An 18,274-nucleotide genomic window follows, 5' to 3' on the forward strand; every position below is an offset into this window, starting at 1 on the left:
AGATCCAATAATAATATCAGAGGATTAGAAATACAGGGCTTAAAAACAAAGGTGTCATTGTACGCTGATGATTCATGTTTTCTTTTAAATCCACAACTAGAATCCCTCCACAGCCTCATAGAGGATCTAGATACATTTTCTAACCTCTCTGGATTACAACCAAATTATGACAAATGTACTATATTACGTATTGGATCACTAAAAAATACAATTTTTACATTACCATGTAGTTTACCAATAAAATGGTCTGATGGTGATGTGGATATACTCGGAATACATATCCCAAAGGAAATAAATGATCTCACTTCAATACATTTTAATAGAAAGTTAGCAAAAATAGATAAGATCTTACTACCATGGAAAGGAAAATACCTGTCAATTTGTGGAAAAATCACCCTGATTAACTCTTTAGTATTATCCCAGTTTACCTATTTGCTTATGGTCTTGCCTACGCCTAGCGAACTGCTTTTTAAATTATATGAGAAAAAAATATTCAATTTTATTTGGAACGGCAAGCCAGACAAAATTAAAAGGGAATATTTATATAATGAATATGAATTCGGAGGACAGAAATTATTAAATATTAAAGCATTAGACCTATCACTAAAAGCTTCAGTCATACAAAAGTTATACTTAAATCCGAACTGGTTCTCAAGCAAATTAGTAAGATTGTCTCACCCAATGTTCAAGAAAGGCCTTTTTCCCTTTATTCAGATTACAACAACTCATTTGCAGTTATGTGAAAAGGAAATCATCTCCCAAATATCACTATTTCTAAAACAAGCCATAGAAAGTTGGTTGCAATTTCAATTTAATGCTCCAGAAACGACAGAACAAATAATGCAACAAATATTGTGGTTAAATTCAAATATACTAATTGACAAAAAACCTTAATTTTTTGACAGAATGTTTAAAAAAGGTATAATCTCCGTAAATGATATCATCGGTAGGACTGGTGGAGTTATGTCGCACATGCAGCTAACAAAAACATGTGGAAATGTCTGCTCTACCCAAAATTACAACCAAATAATTGCAGCCTTACCACAAAAGTGGAAGAGGAAAGTGGAAGGTGGAGAAAGTAAGGAACTTGTCTGTCGGCCTTGCATTAAAGAACATAATTGGTTAAGGAAAACTGTGATAAATAAAAAAGTATATCAGTTTCACTTAAGGACCAAAGGATTGACAGCCGTCCCATATAGATTGCAAAATAGTTGGGAAGAGATCTTTGATGTAACGATCCCATGGCACAGTGTTTATGAACTGACACCGGATTCAAAAATTAGAATCTTTCAATTAAAATTATTATAAAAGATTATTGCTACCAATAGAATGTTATTTAAATGGGGGATACAATCTTCCCAGCTCTGCAGATTTTGCTGTGAAGAGACAGAATCATTAGATCATTTGTTTTGGTTCTGTCCATTTGTAGCTTGTTTTTGGACACAGGTCCAGGAATGGCTAAAGGATTGCAATATTTACCTGGAGCTAACCTTGCAGATAGCATTACTGGGTGATCTGAAAAGTCAATCGATCAATAATATAATAATACTTTTAGCAAAAATGTTTATTTTTAATTCACAATCTGTAGCAATGAGAATAGAAAGGTTCAGAACTTTTGTAAAACATCACAGTACGGTGGAAATATATATGGCAAATAGAAATCCTATATGGATGGTGTTAAGAGATAGATGGGAGGTATTGAATAGAGTTGAAGGATGGGACTAATAACAAATAACAACAAATAATAACAAAGATAGCTAATAATGTAAGCACACTGTGTCCATAATAAGTATATAGGTTGTATGTTGGGAGCTTTTGGGAAAGAGCACAGTTAGAAAGATATGGCATATAGAAGCAAACCGGATGGACATCATGAAAATGATCGGAGAGGTTGAGAGTAGAAGTAGTTCAGGAGCAAAAATAAATATATATATGTATATATAATAGAATTATTGTAAAATTAACTGTGTCCATAAGGTGTAGATAGTAAGTATAGACCGGAAGTAGAGGCCTGGGCATTGTTGTTCACTAATTTACTCCAAGTAGGGAAAGGATGGTGGGGTTGAAAAGTAATAAAGGGGAGTATATATATAAAAAACATGGGGGATTGGAAGTGATGCAAATAATTACATTGATAGAAGATACAATCTATCTGCAATATTAAGCTGATCCACCCCCCCCCAAAAAAATAAAAAAAAAAATAAAAAAAAATAAACAGTCCTCCCTCTTGTTCTGTTCAAAAATCTTGTTTCCCTGTTTTGCTCATTGGGGAAAGTGATGGGGAAATTCTGCCGTGGGACTTTGGTGTTAAGGCGTGGGTAGGAAAGCCCATTTCACCTCTCAGAGAATAAGTTTCCACCTGCACCAGGAGTATATATATGGCTCTGATGATGAATAGGACCTCACACAGCCACTAAAGCTCTCTTTCTGAAGACAGCAACTCAGCTCAGCTCATCACTAACCACAGCACCACAGAAGAAGAGATGTCCCAGATCAGAGCTGCTGTGATAGTGCTGCTTGTGCTCCTGGCTGTGGGGCTGTTCACTACTGAGGCTTCTGCAGCTAAACAAGGTCAATATTCGGCTGTCAAAGTTTAGTCTTAGTCCGTCCGTCTGTCTGTCTGTATGCCTCTGTCTCCCTCTCTCCAAGTTTAGTCTTAGTCCGTCTGTCTGTGTTATTACTGGAAAACTGAAAGAAACTGTTGGACAATTAGAGTAATATTTAGTCTTTATCAAGATTCCTCCTTAATCGTTTATTTGCTCCTTTTTTACAGCACGTCGTATAAGAGGCTGTTGTCAAAGCTACACTGGTAGGAAAATACCTTTTGGGGTTATCATAGGCTATACCCTACAGACCACGACTGAAATCTGCAGAATCCCTGCCATCATGTGAGTATCTTTGGTGTGAATATTTATTTTTGAATTCAGGTTCAGGATTCTTAACAAGAAAAATACCATTATACTGTAATTATAGTTGAATACAAAAACGGGGTTAATAATGCTGAAAGTGTAAAAACAGAGTGTTGAATATGGACTGACGGTATTGTATGCGTCTCTTCCAGGTTTCACACTGAAAAAGGGAAAGATGTGTGTGCAGACCCTTCCCAGAGCTGGGTGATCGAACATGTCAACCGACTGGGGTAAGAATTACTCTCATAAATAAAATTTCAACTGTAATACTATTTACACTTGAATAATAAAAGGGATTTAGAATATAGTTGTTTATTATGAATGGTACAAACAAAGTTGGTACTCATGAATGTAGACCCATTGAACCTGTTCCAGATTTTAGAACAGATAAAACTCTAAATTGGAGTTATTGAAAGTTAAGAGTGGCCTTAAGAATTGAAAATAATATTCATTTTTCTAATCTATTTTAGGGACAAGGCGGTTCACATCAAAAAATCACAGTCCTAATCCGACGATGGGTACTCTGGATACAGAGGAGCAGTACATGTGTATTCCACAGTCAGGAACTGAACATGTTAATAACCAACCCTGTTTCGCCTGCTATACAGCTACTTATATCTTCTTAGTCCTATATTTTCTGGGCTGAATTTATATAAATATATTTTGTAAATGTAAAAAATCTTGTTATAATATAACCTTTGTTTATATGCAATAAGGTTACGATCTCGTTATAAGAGTATCAGGAAACTAAATGTTTATACTTTTATTCATGAAAACATTTGTTACTTTTTTTCACTGTTACTGTTACATTTTATATCTATAATAAATATATTATATTTTACGACGGATTCTCACTTGTTTTGTGTGTTAATCTTGTGTGGTATGAGTGGTGAGAGGAAGAGGAACCTTGGACAGCACAATGACAGATACTAACTGATGAAACAGACAGATAGAGAAGATAATGTACAGTAACTGTGGAGGACACTGCAGTGGTTGAACGTAGTAACACTGCAACAGAGATAATGGCGCCGGAGAAGGTGGCTGCCGTTTTACAGCCCTCTAACCAATTGTACTATTATGTGTGTTTTTCCGCGTTATTTGTGATTTATTTTGTACATAATGTTTCTGCGATCATCTCTTATAACCAAAAAGAGCTTCTGGATATCAGGACGGCGATTACTCACCTCGTATTGGACAAAGATTTTTTCTTCAATGAGGCGGCCGCCAAGGATATCCTACAGACACCCGACAAGGCCCAAATCCCCGTCATTCGCATGAGGAAGAGGCAGAGATATCGTGGACGTATGTCGGGGTGCCTTGCACGGATCCGACGGCGAGCGAGTAAACTGCCTCTCCCATCAATCCTATTAGCCAATCTTCAATCATTTGAGAATAAATGGGATGACCTAAGATTACGGTTATCCTACCAACGGGACATTAAAAACTGTAATATCTTATGTTTCACCGAGTCGTGGCTGAACGACGACATGGACAACATAGAGCTGGTGGGATATACTCTACATCGGCAGGATAGAACGGCTGACTCCGGTAAGACAAGGGGTGGCGGTCTGTGTATATTTGTAAACAACAGCTGGTGCATAAAATCTAATACTAAGGAAATCTCTAGGTTTTGCTCGCCTGAGGTAGAGTATCTCATGATAAGTTGTAGACCACACTATTTACCAAGAGAGTTTTCATCTATCATAGCTGTCTATTTACCACCACAAACCAATGCTGGCATTAAGATTGCACTGAATTAGCTGTATAAGGCCATAAGTCAACAGGAAAACGCTCATCCAGAGGCAGCGCTCCTAGTGGCCAGGGACTTTAATGCAGGGAAACTTAAATCCGTTTTACCTCATTTCTACCAGCATGTTAAATGTGCAACCAGAGGAAAAAAAACTCTAGACCACCTTTACTCCACACACAGAGACGCATACAAAGCTCTCCCTCGCCCTCCATTTGGCAAATTTGACCATAACTCAATCCTCCTGATTCCTGCTTATAAGCAAAACCTAAAGCAGGAAGCACCAGTGACTCGGTTAATGAAAAAGTGGTCAGATGACGCAGATGCTAAGCTACAGGACTGTTTTGCTAGCACAGACTGGAACATGTTCCGGGATTCTTCAGATAGCATTGAGGAGTACACCACATCAGTCACTGGCTTCATCAATAAGTGAATCGATGATGTCGTCCCCACAGTGACCGTACGTACATACCCCAACCAGAAGCCATGGATTACAGGAAACATCCGCACTGAGCTAAAGGGTAGAGCTGCCGCTTTCAAGGAGCAGGACTCTAACCCGGACGCTTATAAGAATTCCCGCTATGCCCTCCGACGAACCATCAAACAGGCAAAGAGTCAATACAGGACTAAGATTGAATCGTACTACACCGGCTCTGATGCTCGTCAGATGTGTCAGGGCTTGAAAACTATTACAGACTACAAAGGGAAGCACAGCCGCAAGCTGCCCAGTGACACAAGACTTCCAGACGAGCTAAACCTCTTCTATGCTCGCTTCGAGGCAAGCAACACTGAAGCATGCATGAGAGCACCAGCTGTTCCGGATGACTATGTGATCACGCTCTCTGTAGCCGATGTAAGTAAGACTTTTAAGCAGGTCAACATTCACAAGGCCGCAATGCCAGATGGATTACCAGGACGTGTACTCCGAGCATGTACTGACCAACTGGCAAGTGTCTTCACTGACATTTTCAACATGTCCCTGACTGAGTCTGTAATACCAACATGTTTCAAGCAGACCACCATAGTCCCCGTGCCCCAGGACAATGAGATAACCTGCCTAAATGACTACCGACCCGTAGCACTGACGTCTGTAGCCATGAAGTGCTTTAAAAGGCTGGTCATGGCTCACATCAACACCATTATCCCAGAAACCCTAGACCCACTCCTATTTGCATACCGCCCCAACAGATCCACAGATGATGCAATCTCTATTGCACTCCACACTGCCCTTTCCCACTTGGACAAGAGGAACACCTACGTGAGAATGCTATTCATTGACTACAGCTCAGCATTCAACACCATAGTGCCCTCAAAGCTCATCACTAAGCTAAGGATCCTGGGACTAAACACCTCCCTCTGCAACTGGATCCTGGACTTCCTGACGGGCCGCCCCCAGGTGGTAAGTGTAGGTAACAACACATCTGCCACACTGATCCTCAACACAGGGGCCCCTCAGGGGTGCGTGCTCAGTCCCCTCCTGTACTCCCTGTTCACCCATGACTGCATGGCCAGGCACGACTCCAACACCATCATTAAGTTTGCCGACGACACAACAGTGGTAGGCCTGATCACCGACAACGATGAGACAGCCTATAGGGAGGAGGTCAGAGACCTGGCCATGTGGTGCCAGGATAACAACCTCTCCCTCAACGTGACCAAGACAAAGGAGATGATTGTGGACTACAGGAAAAAAAAGAGGACTGAGCACGCCCCCATTCTCATCGACGGGCTGTAGTGAACAGGTTGAGAGCTTCAAGTTCCTTGGTGTCCACATCACCAACGAACTATCATGGTCCAAACACACCAAGACAGTCGTGAAGAGGGCACGACAAAGCCTATTCCCCCTCAGGAGACTAAAAAGATTTGGCATGGGTCCTCAGATCCTCAAAAAATTCTAAAGCTGCACCATCGAGAGCATCCTGACTGGTTGCATCACTGCCTGGTATGGCAACTGCTTGGCCTCCGACCGCAAGGCACTACAGAGGGTAGTGCGTATGGCCCAGTACATCACTGGGGCCAAGCTTCCTGCCATCCAGGACCTCTATACCAGGCGGTGTCAGAGGAAGGCCCTCAAAATTGTCAAAGACTCCAGCTACCCTAGTCATAGATTGGTCTCTCTGCTACCGCACGGCAAGCGGTACCGGAGTGCCAAGTCTAGGTCCAAAAGACTTCTCAACAGCTTCTACCCCCAAGCCATAAGACTCCTGAACAGCTAATCATGGCTACCCGGACTATTTGCACTTCCCCCCACCCCATATTTTTACGCTGCTGCTACTCTGTTAATTATTTATGCATAGTCACTTTAACTCTACCCACATGTACATATTACTTCAACTACCTCAACTAGCCGGTGCCCCCGCACATTGACTCTGCACCGGTACCCCCCTGTATATATAGCCTCCCTACTGTTATTTTATTTTACTTCTGCTCTTTTTTTTCTCAACACTTTTTTGTTGTTGTTTTATTTCACTTTTTTTATTAAAAATAAATGCACTGTTGGTTAAGGGCTGTAAGTAAGCATTTCACTGTAATGACTGCACTTGATGTATTCGGCGCATGTGGCCAATAAAATTTGATTTGATTTGATTTGATTTGACCAAGAGAGGTCACCAGTGGGTGGATGTAGAAACTGTGGAGGACACTACACCATGAGAGGTCACCAGTGGGTGGATGTAGTAACTGTTAAGGACACTACACCATGAGAGGTCACCATTGGGTGGATGTAGTAACTGTGGAGGACACTACACCATGAGAGGTCACCAGTGGGTGGATGTAGTAACTGTTGAGGACACTACACCATGAGAGGTCACCAGTGGGTGGATGTAGTAACTGTTGAGGACACTACACCATGAGAGGTCACCAGTGGGTGGATGTAGTAACTGTGGAGGACACTACACCATGAGAGGTCACCAGTGGGTGGATGTAGTAACTGTGGAGGACACTACACCATGAGAGGTCACCAGTGGGTGGATGTAGTAACTGTTGAGGACACTACACCATGAGAGGTCACCAGTGGGTGGATGTAGTAACTGTTGAGGACACTACACCATGAGAGGTCACCAGTGGGTGGATCACTCTCACAATGCTTCTTATAAAAACACTCGTATTCCAAAGGCCTTGTATAGATGAGAGGGGGGGCACGTAGCTTAGTGGGTAAGAGCGTTGTGCCAGTAACCGAAAGGTTGCTGGTTCTAATCCCCGAGCCGACTAGGTGAAAAATCTGTCGATGTGCCCTTAAACAAGGCACTTAACCTTAATTGCTCATGTAAGTCGCTCTGGATAAGAGCGTCTGCTAAATAATGTTATTTAATTTTTTTATTTTATTTAGATGACATACAGTACATTCACTTTGTATGTGTCTATGGTGTTTAAGCTCCAAGCTGATATTTTTAGATTACATTGAAATCTACATAGACCTGGCCTTTATGGTTGTATACAATGTATCGTAACTTCTACCTGGCTAACTACAGGAGTTTCTTACACCTGTTTCTCCTTGTTCCTTTGAAGGTTTTAGGCAAGAGTTGCCCACGTTGTGACAAATGCATATTCCTTCAAAGCAATCAGATATCTGACTATTTACAAGATCTATTCATATTCATCTATAAAGGTTGCACAACCAAGAGGAGCCAACGACACCAGCACTGAGTCGTCAGTCAGTGTTTATTCCCAAATTCCAAACTGTGTCACAACACACACTGATGTCTCTATTTTCAAAGCAGTGAAATTCCAGTTCTGGAAGTTTTCTCACTCTGCATTTGCAACCAAATTATTTTCCCATGAATAGAAACAGAAACAGGAAACAGCAAACATCAAAACAGGCCAGCCTACACCAAGCCCAACACAGGCTAGCCTACACCAAGCCCAACACAGGCTAGTCTACACCAAGCCTAACACAGGCTAGTCTACACCAAGCCTAACACAGGCTAGTCTACACCAAGCCTAACACAGGCTAGTCTACACCAAGCCTAACACAGGCTAGCCTACACCAAGCCCAACACAGGCTAGCCTACACCAAGCCCAACACAGGCTAGCCTATACCAAGCCCAACACAGGCTAGTCTACACCAAGCCTAACACAGGCTAGTCTACACCAAGCCTAACACAGGCTAGTCTACACCAAGCCTAACACAGGCTAGTCTACACCAAGCCTAACACAGGCTAGTCTACACCAAGCCTAACACAGGCTAGTCTACACCAAGCCTAACACAGGCTAGCCTACACCAAGCCCAGCACAGGCTAGTACATATTCTGGTGTTCTATCAAGCATACAATGACATCTGAGGGAAAGATACATTGTTTGTTTTGTCGAAGTAACTTCTTTGTTGTTGTAACAATAGACATTGTAGTTGAGTAATTTGATCAAAATGACCTTTATTTGAATCTAAGTTTCTCCTGAGACATAATTGCAACTTATCCATACAACCAGAGGGTGGAGGGGACCTGTATCAGTGATTTTGAGTGACAGATCATCTGCACAGATATGACTCCCCGATGTACTCACCCCATATTGTACTTTTAATTACCTTATTTGGTATACAAAGTCTGCCAATGGTATACATATTTGATAGAACTGCAATACAGAATTCAGCTTTAGGGTGCCTGCAAACAAAAACGATTCAAGGGCAGTGGCTAATCCAAATACTTCCCATTCAAGCCTATGGAGCTTTTATGAACATTTAAAATGGCTCTAGTTCAAAAAGTATAAATGGTATCAAAAAGCTGTATACAAGCAACCTATTCCAGACCGGTCTACACGTTGTAGAGTTTTTGAATGGCGTTCCTAGCTTAACAGGTTGAATACTGAAATAATTACCATTCAAGTCTATGGCCATTGACATGCATTGGGATTCATGCAAATATGGTTGTAGTGTGAAAAGTATGAGTAGTATAAAAACATTATTATTTTTTTAAGCACATTGTTGATGCTCAGCGTGCAAGTTTTAAAGTTGTGTCAGTAGCTTTTACGGTTTTGGCTACAGGTGGCAGCAGGAGGCAAATAATAATAATAATAATAATAGGGCTCGGCTCAGAGGTGCTGGGGGATGGAATGGACGGCCCCAACTCTGGACGTCCGCGGGTGGCCAGCAGGGTATCCAGACGGATTGACATGTCCACCAGCTGGTCGAAGGAGAGATTGGTGTCCCTGCAGGCCAAGTCTCGTCGAACGTCCTCACGCAGGCTACACCGATAGTGGTCGATGAGGGCCCTCTCATTCCACCCCGCATCCGCCGCTAGAGTCCGGAAGTCCAGGGCAAACTCCTGTGCGCTCCTCTTCCCCTGTCGAAGGTGGAACAGACGCTCTCCCGCCGCTTTACCCTCAGGGGGATGATCGAAAACAGCCCTGAAGCGGCGGGAGAACTCCGCGTAGCTGATGGTGGCGGCGTCTATTCCCCTCCATTCGGCATTGGCCCACTCCAACGCCTTGCCGGAGAGACAGGAGATGAGGGCGGAAACGCTCTCGTATCCCGAGGGCGCCAGGTGTATGGTCGCCAGGTAGAGCTCCACTTGAAGGAGGAACCCCTGACACCCGGCTGCGGTGCCATCATATGCCCTTGGGAGCGAGAGCCGAATGCCACTGGACTCCGGAGCTGGTATGGTGGGGCTGGCCGATGGTGGTGGTAAGGTAGGAGGAGGTGTGGGCAAACCTCCTCTCTCCTATCGGCGCAGGGTGTCCATGACCTCCTGCATGGAGGATCCGAGTTGCTGGATCCTGGTGTCCTGGTAGCTGACCCGGTCCTCCAGCGACTCGGTTCCCGCCGTTGCTCCTGCTGACTCCATAGTAAAAGGTGTGTTATTCTGTAACGGTATACTTGTGGATGTGGTGGTGAAGTCAGGCGCAGGACACAGCGGATAAGTCAAAACGACTTTACTTGACTCAATGACACAATTCAAAAATAAATGGCCTCGAACACACAGGAGGCGATAACCTACGCGCAACGCGTAAAACACTAATGCACAAAATATACCAAAAAGACAAACGACAGGCGGACAATAACACACAACTACAAAACATAACACAGTGAAACTTATAGGTGACATAATCAGGACAGAATACGAAACAGGTGCACTAAACTAGACATGACCAAACAAACATCGAAACATCCAACGGTGGCAGCTAGTACTCCGGGGACGACGAACGCCGAAGCCTGCCCGAACAAGGAGGAGGAGCAGCCTCGGCAGTGTTCGTGACAGCATGACACAAGTAATTTTTCCAACAAGTGTTTACAGACAGATTATTTCACTTATAATTCACTGTATCACAATTCCAGTTGACTGTGCCTTTAAACAGCTTGGAAAATTCCAGAAAATGATGTAATGGCTTTAGAAGCTTCTGATAGGCTAATTGACATCATTTGAGTCAATTGGAGATGTACCTGTGGATGTATTTCAAGGCCTACCTTCAAACTCAGTGCCTCTTTGCTTGACTTCATGGGAAAATCAAAAGAAATCTGCCAAGACCTCCGAAAATAAATTGTAGACCTCCACAAGTCTGGTTCATCCTTGGGAGCATTTTCCAAACACCTGAAGGTACCACGTTCATCTGTTCAAACAATAGTACGCAAGTATAAACATCATGGGACCATGCAGCTGTCATACCGCTCAGGAAGGAGTCTCCTAGAGATGCAAATCAATCCCAGAACGACAGCAAAGGACCTTGTGAAGATGCTGGAGGAAACAGGTACAAAAGTATCTATATCCACAGTAAAACGAGTCCTATATCGACATATCCTGAAAGGCCGCTCAGCAAGGAAGAAGACACTGCTCCAAAACTGCCATAAAAAAGCCAGACTATGGTTTGCAACTGCACATGGGGACAAAGATCATACTTTTTGGAGAAATGTCCTCTGGTCTGATGAAACAAAAATAGAACTGTTTGGCCATAATGACCATCGTTATGTTTGGAGGAAAAAGGGGGACGCTTGCAAGCCGAAGAACACCATCCCAACCGTGAAGCATGGGGGTGGCGGCATCATGCTGTGGGGGTGCTTTGCTGCAGGAGGGACTGGTGCACTTCACAAAATAGATGGCATCATGAGGAAGTAAAATTATGTGGATATATTGAAGCAACATCTCAAGACATCAGTCAGGAAGTTAAAGCTTGGTCGCAAATGGGTTTTCCAAATGGACAATGACCCCAAGCATACTTCCAAAGTTGTGGCAAAATGGCTTAAGGACAACAAAGTCAAGGTATTGGAGTGGCCATCACAAGGCCCTGACCTCAATCCTATAGAACATTTGTGGGCAGAACTGAAAAAGCGTGTGCGAACAAGGAGGCCTACAAACCTGACTCAGTTACACCAGCTCTGTCAGGAGGAATGGGCCAAAATTCACCCAACTTATTGTGGGAAGCTTGTGGAAGGCTACCCAAACTGTTTGACCCAAGTTAAGCAATTTAAAGGCATTGCTACTAAATACTAATTGAGTGTATGTAAACTTCTGACCCACTGGGAATGTGATGAAATAAATAAAAGCTTAAATAAATCATTCTCTCTACTATTATTCTGACATTTCACATTCTTAAAATAAAGTGGTGATCCTAACTGACCTAAGACAGGGATTTTTTACTAGGACTAAATGTCAGGAATTGTGAAAAACAGAGTTTAAATGTATTTGGCTAAGGAGTATGTAAACTTCCGACTTCAACTGTATGTCTCAGGCAAGGTTAATCAGTCATTCCACAAGCATGAATTACCAAACCATCACCCACCTGAAAGTTCAATACCTGTACGTAGGTCATATAGTAAATGCACATAGCATGAGAAACGATGAGACGAGACAGCGCACTTTGTTTTATGGCACCTATTATTAAGTTATCAGAGTGGATTGAATATGTATGAGTTAAGGAACTGTATCGGCGTTTATCAGGCCTCACAACGCCTGGGGAAGATCCCAGTTATCCAGTGCTGAAATAGATGGGCTGTGCTCTGGCTGTAATGATTTGTCATCAGGGATCATTCTTCTGCTTCTGCAGACACCCTGCCTCTGATTTGGTAATTAGCTGAGGGATTGGGATGGAGAAATGTAAACACTACCTATGAACAAATCTATAATTCACAGAGAGAGCTATGGATGCAAGGACTTTCCATCCATGTGATGAAAATGATAGTTTTACCATGTTTTGAGGCTATACGGTGCATTGTACAGGAACTTGTATTCTGATTCAGCCTTTTGTTTTTGTGTTTTCTGTAAGGCTTCACTGAAGGATCCTGACTATGTGTCCCAGAAGCTCAACACACTCAATACAGAGACCAACGACTGCTTGCTCACACCAAAGGATAATACTCTTCCCCCTCTACCAGAGACCAGAACCAAGAAAACATGGGTGGTCAAACAATTAGTACAGAGGAAAAGATACAGAAAGAAAGGCTAAATATACTGTTAGGCTCTACAGTGAATGCACAGAGTGGGGCCACATTATTTATCACATCGTCACTGAGGATGAGACTAAGAGTGATGTTACAGTGGCTTGCGAAAGTATTCATCCCCCTTGGCATTTTTCCTATTTTGTTGCCTTACAACCTGGAATTCAAATGGATTTTTTGGGGTGTTTGTATCATTTGATTTACACAACATGCCTACCACTTTGAAGATGCAAAATCATTTTTTGGTGAAACAAACAAGAAATAAGACAAAAAAACAGAACACTTGAGAGTGCATAACTATTCACCCCCCCCAAATTCAATACTTTGTAAAGCCACCTTTTGCATCACTTACAGCTGCAAGTCTCTTGGGGTATGTCTCTATAAGCTTGGCACATCTAGCCACTGGGATTGTTGCTCATTCTTCAAGGCAAAACTGCTCCAGCTCCTTCAAGTTGGATGGGTTCCGCTGGTGTACAGCATTCTTTAAGTCAAACCACAGATTCTCAATTGGATTGAGGTCTGGGCTTTGACTAGGCCATTCCAAGACATTTAAATGTTTCCCCTTAAACCACCAAGTGTTGCTTTAGCAGTATCCTTAGGGTTATTGTCCTGCTGGAAGGTGAACCTCCGTCCCAGTCTCAAATCTCTGGAAGACTGAAACAGGTTTCCCTCAAGAATTTCCCTGTATTTACCGCAAGTCATCATTCCTTCAATTCTGACCAGTTTCCCAGTCCCTGCCGATTAAAAACATCCCCACAGCATGATGCTGCCACCACCATGCTTCACTGTGAGGATGGTGTTCTCGGGGTGATGAGAGGTGTTGGGTTTGCGCCAGACGTAGCGTTTTCCTTGATGGACAAAAAGCTCAATTTTAGTCTCATCTGACCAGAGTACCTTCTTCCATATGTTTGGGGAGTCTCCCACATGCCTTTTGGCAAACACCAAATGTGTTTGCTTATTTTTTTCTTTAAACAATGGGTTTTTTCTGGCCACTCTTCTGTAAAGCCCAGCTCTGTGGAGTGTACGGCTTAAAGTGGTCCTATGGACAGATACTCCAATCTCCACTGTGGAGCTTTGCAGCTCCTTCAGGGTTATCTTTGGTCTCTTTGTTGCCTCTCTGATTAATGCTCTCCTTGCCTGGTCCATGAGTTTTGGTGTGTGGCCCTCTCTTGGCAGGTTTGTTGTTGTGGTGCCATATTCTTTCCATTTTTTAATAATGGATTTAATGGTGCTCCGTGGGATGTTCAAAGTTTCTGATAATTTTATTATAGCCCAACCATGATCTGTACTTCTCCACCACCATGCACGCACCACTTTTCCGTAATTTATTTGGTAGAATGTTTTGAAACAAGTTATTTTTTTCATTTCACTTCACCAATTTGGACTATTTTGTGTATGTCCATTATATGAAATCCAAATAAAAATCTGTTTAAATTACAGGTTGTAATGTAATAAAATAGGAAAAACACCAAGGGGGATGAATACTTTTGCAAGGCACTGTAATGGATTTAATGATGCTCCGTGGGATGTTCAAAGTTTCTGATATTTTTGTAATAACCCAACCCTGATCTATACTTCTCCACCACCTTCTCCCTGACCTGTTTGGAGAGCTCCTTGGTCTTCATGGTGCCGCTTGCTTGGTGGTGCCCCTTGCTTAGTGGTGTTGCAGACTCTGGGGCCTTTCAGAACAGGTGTATATACAGTGGGAAGAACAAGTATTTGATACACTGCCGATTTTGCAGGTTTTCCTACTTACAAAGCATGTAGAGTCTGTCATTTTTAACATAGGTACACTTCAACTGTGAGAGACGGAATCTAAAACAAAAATCCAGAAAATCACATAGTATGATTTTTAAGTAATTAATTTGCATTTTATTGCATGACATAAGTATTTGATACATCAGAAAAGCAGAACTTAATATTTGGTACAGAAACCTTTGTTTGCAATTACAGAGATCATACATTTCCTGTAGGTCTTGACCAGGTTTGCACACACTGCAGCAGGGATTTTGGCCCACTCCTCCATACAGACCTTCTCCAGATCCTTCAGGTTTCGGGGCTGTCGCTGGGCAATTCGGACTTTCAGCTCCCTCCAAAGATTTTCTATTGGGTTCAGGTCTGGAGACTGGCTAGGCCACTCCAGGACCTTGAGATGCTTCTTACGGAGCCACTACTTAGTTGCCCTGGCTGTGTGTTTCGGGTCGTTGTCATGCTGGAAGACCCAGCCACGACCCATCTTCAATGCTCTTACTGAGGGAAGGAGGTTGTTGGCCAAGATCTCGCGATACATGGCCCCATCCATCCTCCCCTCAATACGGTGCAGTCATCCTTTCTCCTTTGCAGAAAAGCATCCCCAAAGAATGATGTTTCCACCTCCATGCTTCATGGTTGGGATGGTGTTCTTGGGGTTGTACTCATCCTTCTTCTTCCTCCAAACACGGCGAATGGAGTTTACATCAAAAAGCTCTATTTTTGTCTCATCAGACCACATGACCTTCTCCCATTCCTCCTCTGGATCATCCAGATGGTCATTGGCAAACTTCAGACGGGCCTGGACATGCGCTGGCTTGAGCAGGGGGACTTTGCGCTGCAGGATTTTAATCCATGACGGCGTAGTGTGTTACTAATGGTTTTCTTTGAGACTGTGTGTCAATAGTCCTTCTCTCCATCGATGTCTTCAGTTATAGGTCGGGTGAGGTCGTCGGGTAAGCTTGGGCAAGCTTGGCTTTATACATAGTTTGGGCTTTGTCGAGTAAGGCTAAAACTATGTATTTAGATTGTAGTTAGGTATTGTAGGAAGTTATCGTGGGTTGTTGTATGTAATTATTGTAGGTTAGTATTGTATTCGGCTGAGCACGAAGCTAGCTGTATTCGGCTGAAGCTAGAAGCTAGCTGGCTAACCCACCACCTGGACTAGCTGGCGGATAGCTACTGGCAACTATTAGCAACGGTATAGTTGTTTCACGCCTGAGAGTGCCTGTAATTACGCCAGCTGGCTGCCTACAATAGTTACATACAATAATTGCCTACCATTCAGCTGTTTTCTACCATTCAGCTGTTTTCTAACCTCATTGTCTGAACCGTTAACGCTAACTGGTAAACAATAGCTGGAACGACCGAGCGAGCAGACGCGAACTGGCTGAGTCAATTCAGTGACTAGCTTTGCACTTGGCTAGCTAACAGTAGCTGCTAGGGGTAAGTCATAACCTACATATGTATTTAGATTGTAGTTAGGTATTGTTCGTAGTTATCGTGGGTTGTTGTATGTAATTATTGTAGGTTAGTATTGTATTCGGCGGCGCCGGGCGTAGCACGAAGCTAGCTGGCTAACCCTCCACCTGGACTAGCTGGCGAGTAGCAATTAGCAACGGTATAGTTATTTCACGCCTGGGAGTGCCTGTGGTTACGCCAGCTGGCTGCCTACAATGATTACATACAATAATTGCCTACCATTCAGCTGTTTTCTAACCTCATGTCTGAACCGTTAACGTTAGGTAGCAAGTGGCTACTGTGCTTGAAATGTAGCTAGCTTGTTGCTACCTGGATAGCTACTAGTAAACAATAGCTGGAACGACCTAGCGAACAGACGCGAACTGGCTGAGTCAATTCAGTGGCTAGCTTCGCACTTGGCTAGCTAACAGTAGCTGCTAGGGGTAAGTCATAACCTACATTTATGTTTTGTTTTTTACATATTGATAGCCCGAGTCGTTCAGGGAATTCGGGACATGGGTGACTAGTTAACGTTAGTTTGGCTCTCTCTGTGTGTTCGTGCTGCGCCTAGTTAGCTAGCTGAGTTAGTCTATTCATAGAAACATTGAACCGCTGTAGTTTACAACAATTATAGTTTCTGAGGTGGAAGTTGGGAGAGTTATATTTGGGAGTTGTGGTGAGGGAGGCCCGCTCTCTCCTTTCCCAGATGTTTAGTTCATTTCATTCCGATCTCCTCTGCATTATTGTAGCCATTTGCTGCAGCCTGTCAACTATGCCTCTGCCTATCCCTGTTCTCTCCTCTCCGCACAGGCTACACAAACGCCTCACACCGCGTGGCTGCTGCGTCTCTAACCTGGTGGTCCCTGCACGCACAACTCACCTGGAGTTCCAGGTCTCAGGCAGCCTCTGGAACTGCCGTTCTGCTGCCAACAAGGCAGACTTCATCCCAGCCTATGCTACCCTCCAATCCCTCGACTTCTTGGCGCTGACGGAAACATGGATTACCACTGAAAACACTGCTACTCCTACTGCTCTCTCCTCGTCTGACCATGTGTTCTCGCATACCTCGAGAGCATCTGGTCAGCGGGGTGGTGGCACAAGAATCCTCATATCTCCCAAGTGGACATTCTAAATTTTTCCCCTAACCCATCTGTCTATCTCCTCATTTGAATTCCATGCTGTCACAGTCACTAGCCCATTTAAGCTTAATATCCTTGTCATCTATCGCCCTCCAGGTTCCCTTGGAGAGTTCATCAATGAGCTTGACGCCTTGATAAGCTCCTTTCCTGAGGATGGCTCACCCCTCACAGTTTTGGGGGATTTCAACCTCCCTACGTCTACATTTGACTCATTTCTCTCTGCCTCCTTCTTTCCACTCCTCTCCTCTTTTGACCTCACCCTCTCACCGTCCCCCCCTACTCACAAGGCAGGCAATACGCTTGAACTCATCTTTACTAGATGCTGCTCTTCTACTAATCTCACTGCAACTCCCCTCCATGTCTCCGACCACTACTTTGTATCCTTTTCTCTCTCGCTCTCCTCCAACACTACTCACTCTGCCCCTACACAGATGGTAATGCGTCGCCGCAACCTTCGCTCTCTCTCTCCCACTACTCTCTCCTCTTCCATCCTATCATCTCTTCCCTCTGCTCAATCCTTCTCCCTCCAATCTCCTGATTCTGCCTCCTCAACCCTCCTCTCCTCCCTTTCTGCATCCTTTGACTCTCTGTGTCCCCTATCCTCCCGGCCGGCTCGGTCCATTTTCTTCATCTGTTTATGCTGCTAAGGCCACTTTCTACCACTCTAAATTCCAAGCATCTGCCTCTAACCCTAGGAAGCTCTTTGCCACATTCTCCTCCCTGCTGAATTCCCCCCCCCCTCTCTCTGTGGATGACTGCGACTTGTGACTGCAGGCCGCCCAACAACCTGCCCGCTTGACCCCATCCCCTCCTCTCTTCTCCAGACCATCTCCGGTGACCTTCTCCCCTACCTCACCTCGCTGATCAACTCATCCTTGACCGCTGGCCATGTCCCTTCCGTCTTCAA

The 18,274-nt window shown here is 43.7% G+C and overlaps 1 protein-coding gene across 1 annotated transcript; it reads left to right on the forward strand.

The window, feature by feature from the left end:
• Positions 1-2,483: 2,483 nt before the first annotated feature.
• Positions 2,484-3,416, forward strand: LOC311098705 (C-C motif chemokine 4-like; the record flags this gene model as incomplete). The annotated part of the gene is made up of 4 exons (XM_084139243.1): positions 2,484-2,571; positions 2,774-2,888; positions 3,062-3,139; positions 3,380-3,416. The coding sequence occupies 4 exons, from the start codon at positions 2,484-2,486 to the stop codon at positions 3,414-3,416; spliced, it is 318 nt and encodes a 105-aa protein (XP_083995369.1).
• Between the last annotated feature and the right edge of the window lie 14,858 nt (positions 3,417-18,274).

This window comes from Coregonus lavaretus (assembly GCF_964263955.1).
Source record: "Coregonus lavaretus genome assembly, chromosome: 23".
Taxonomy (NCBI): Eukaryota; Metazoa; Chordata; class Actinopteri; order Salmoniformes; family Salmonidae; genus Coregonus; species Coregonus lavaretus.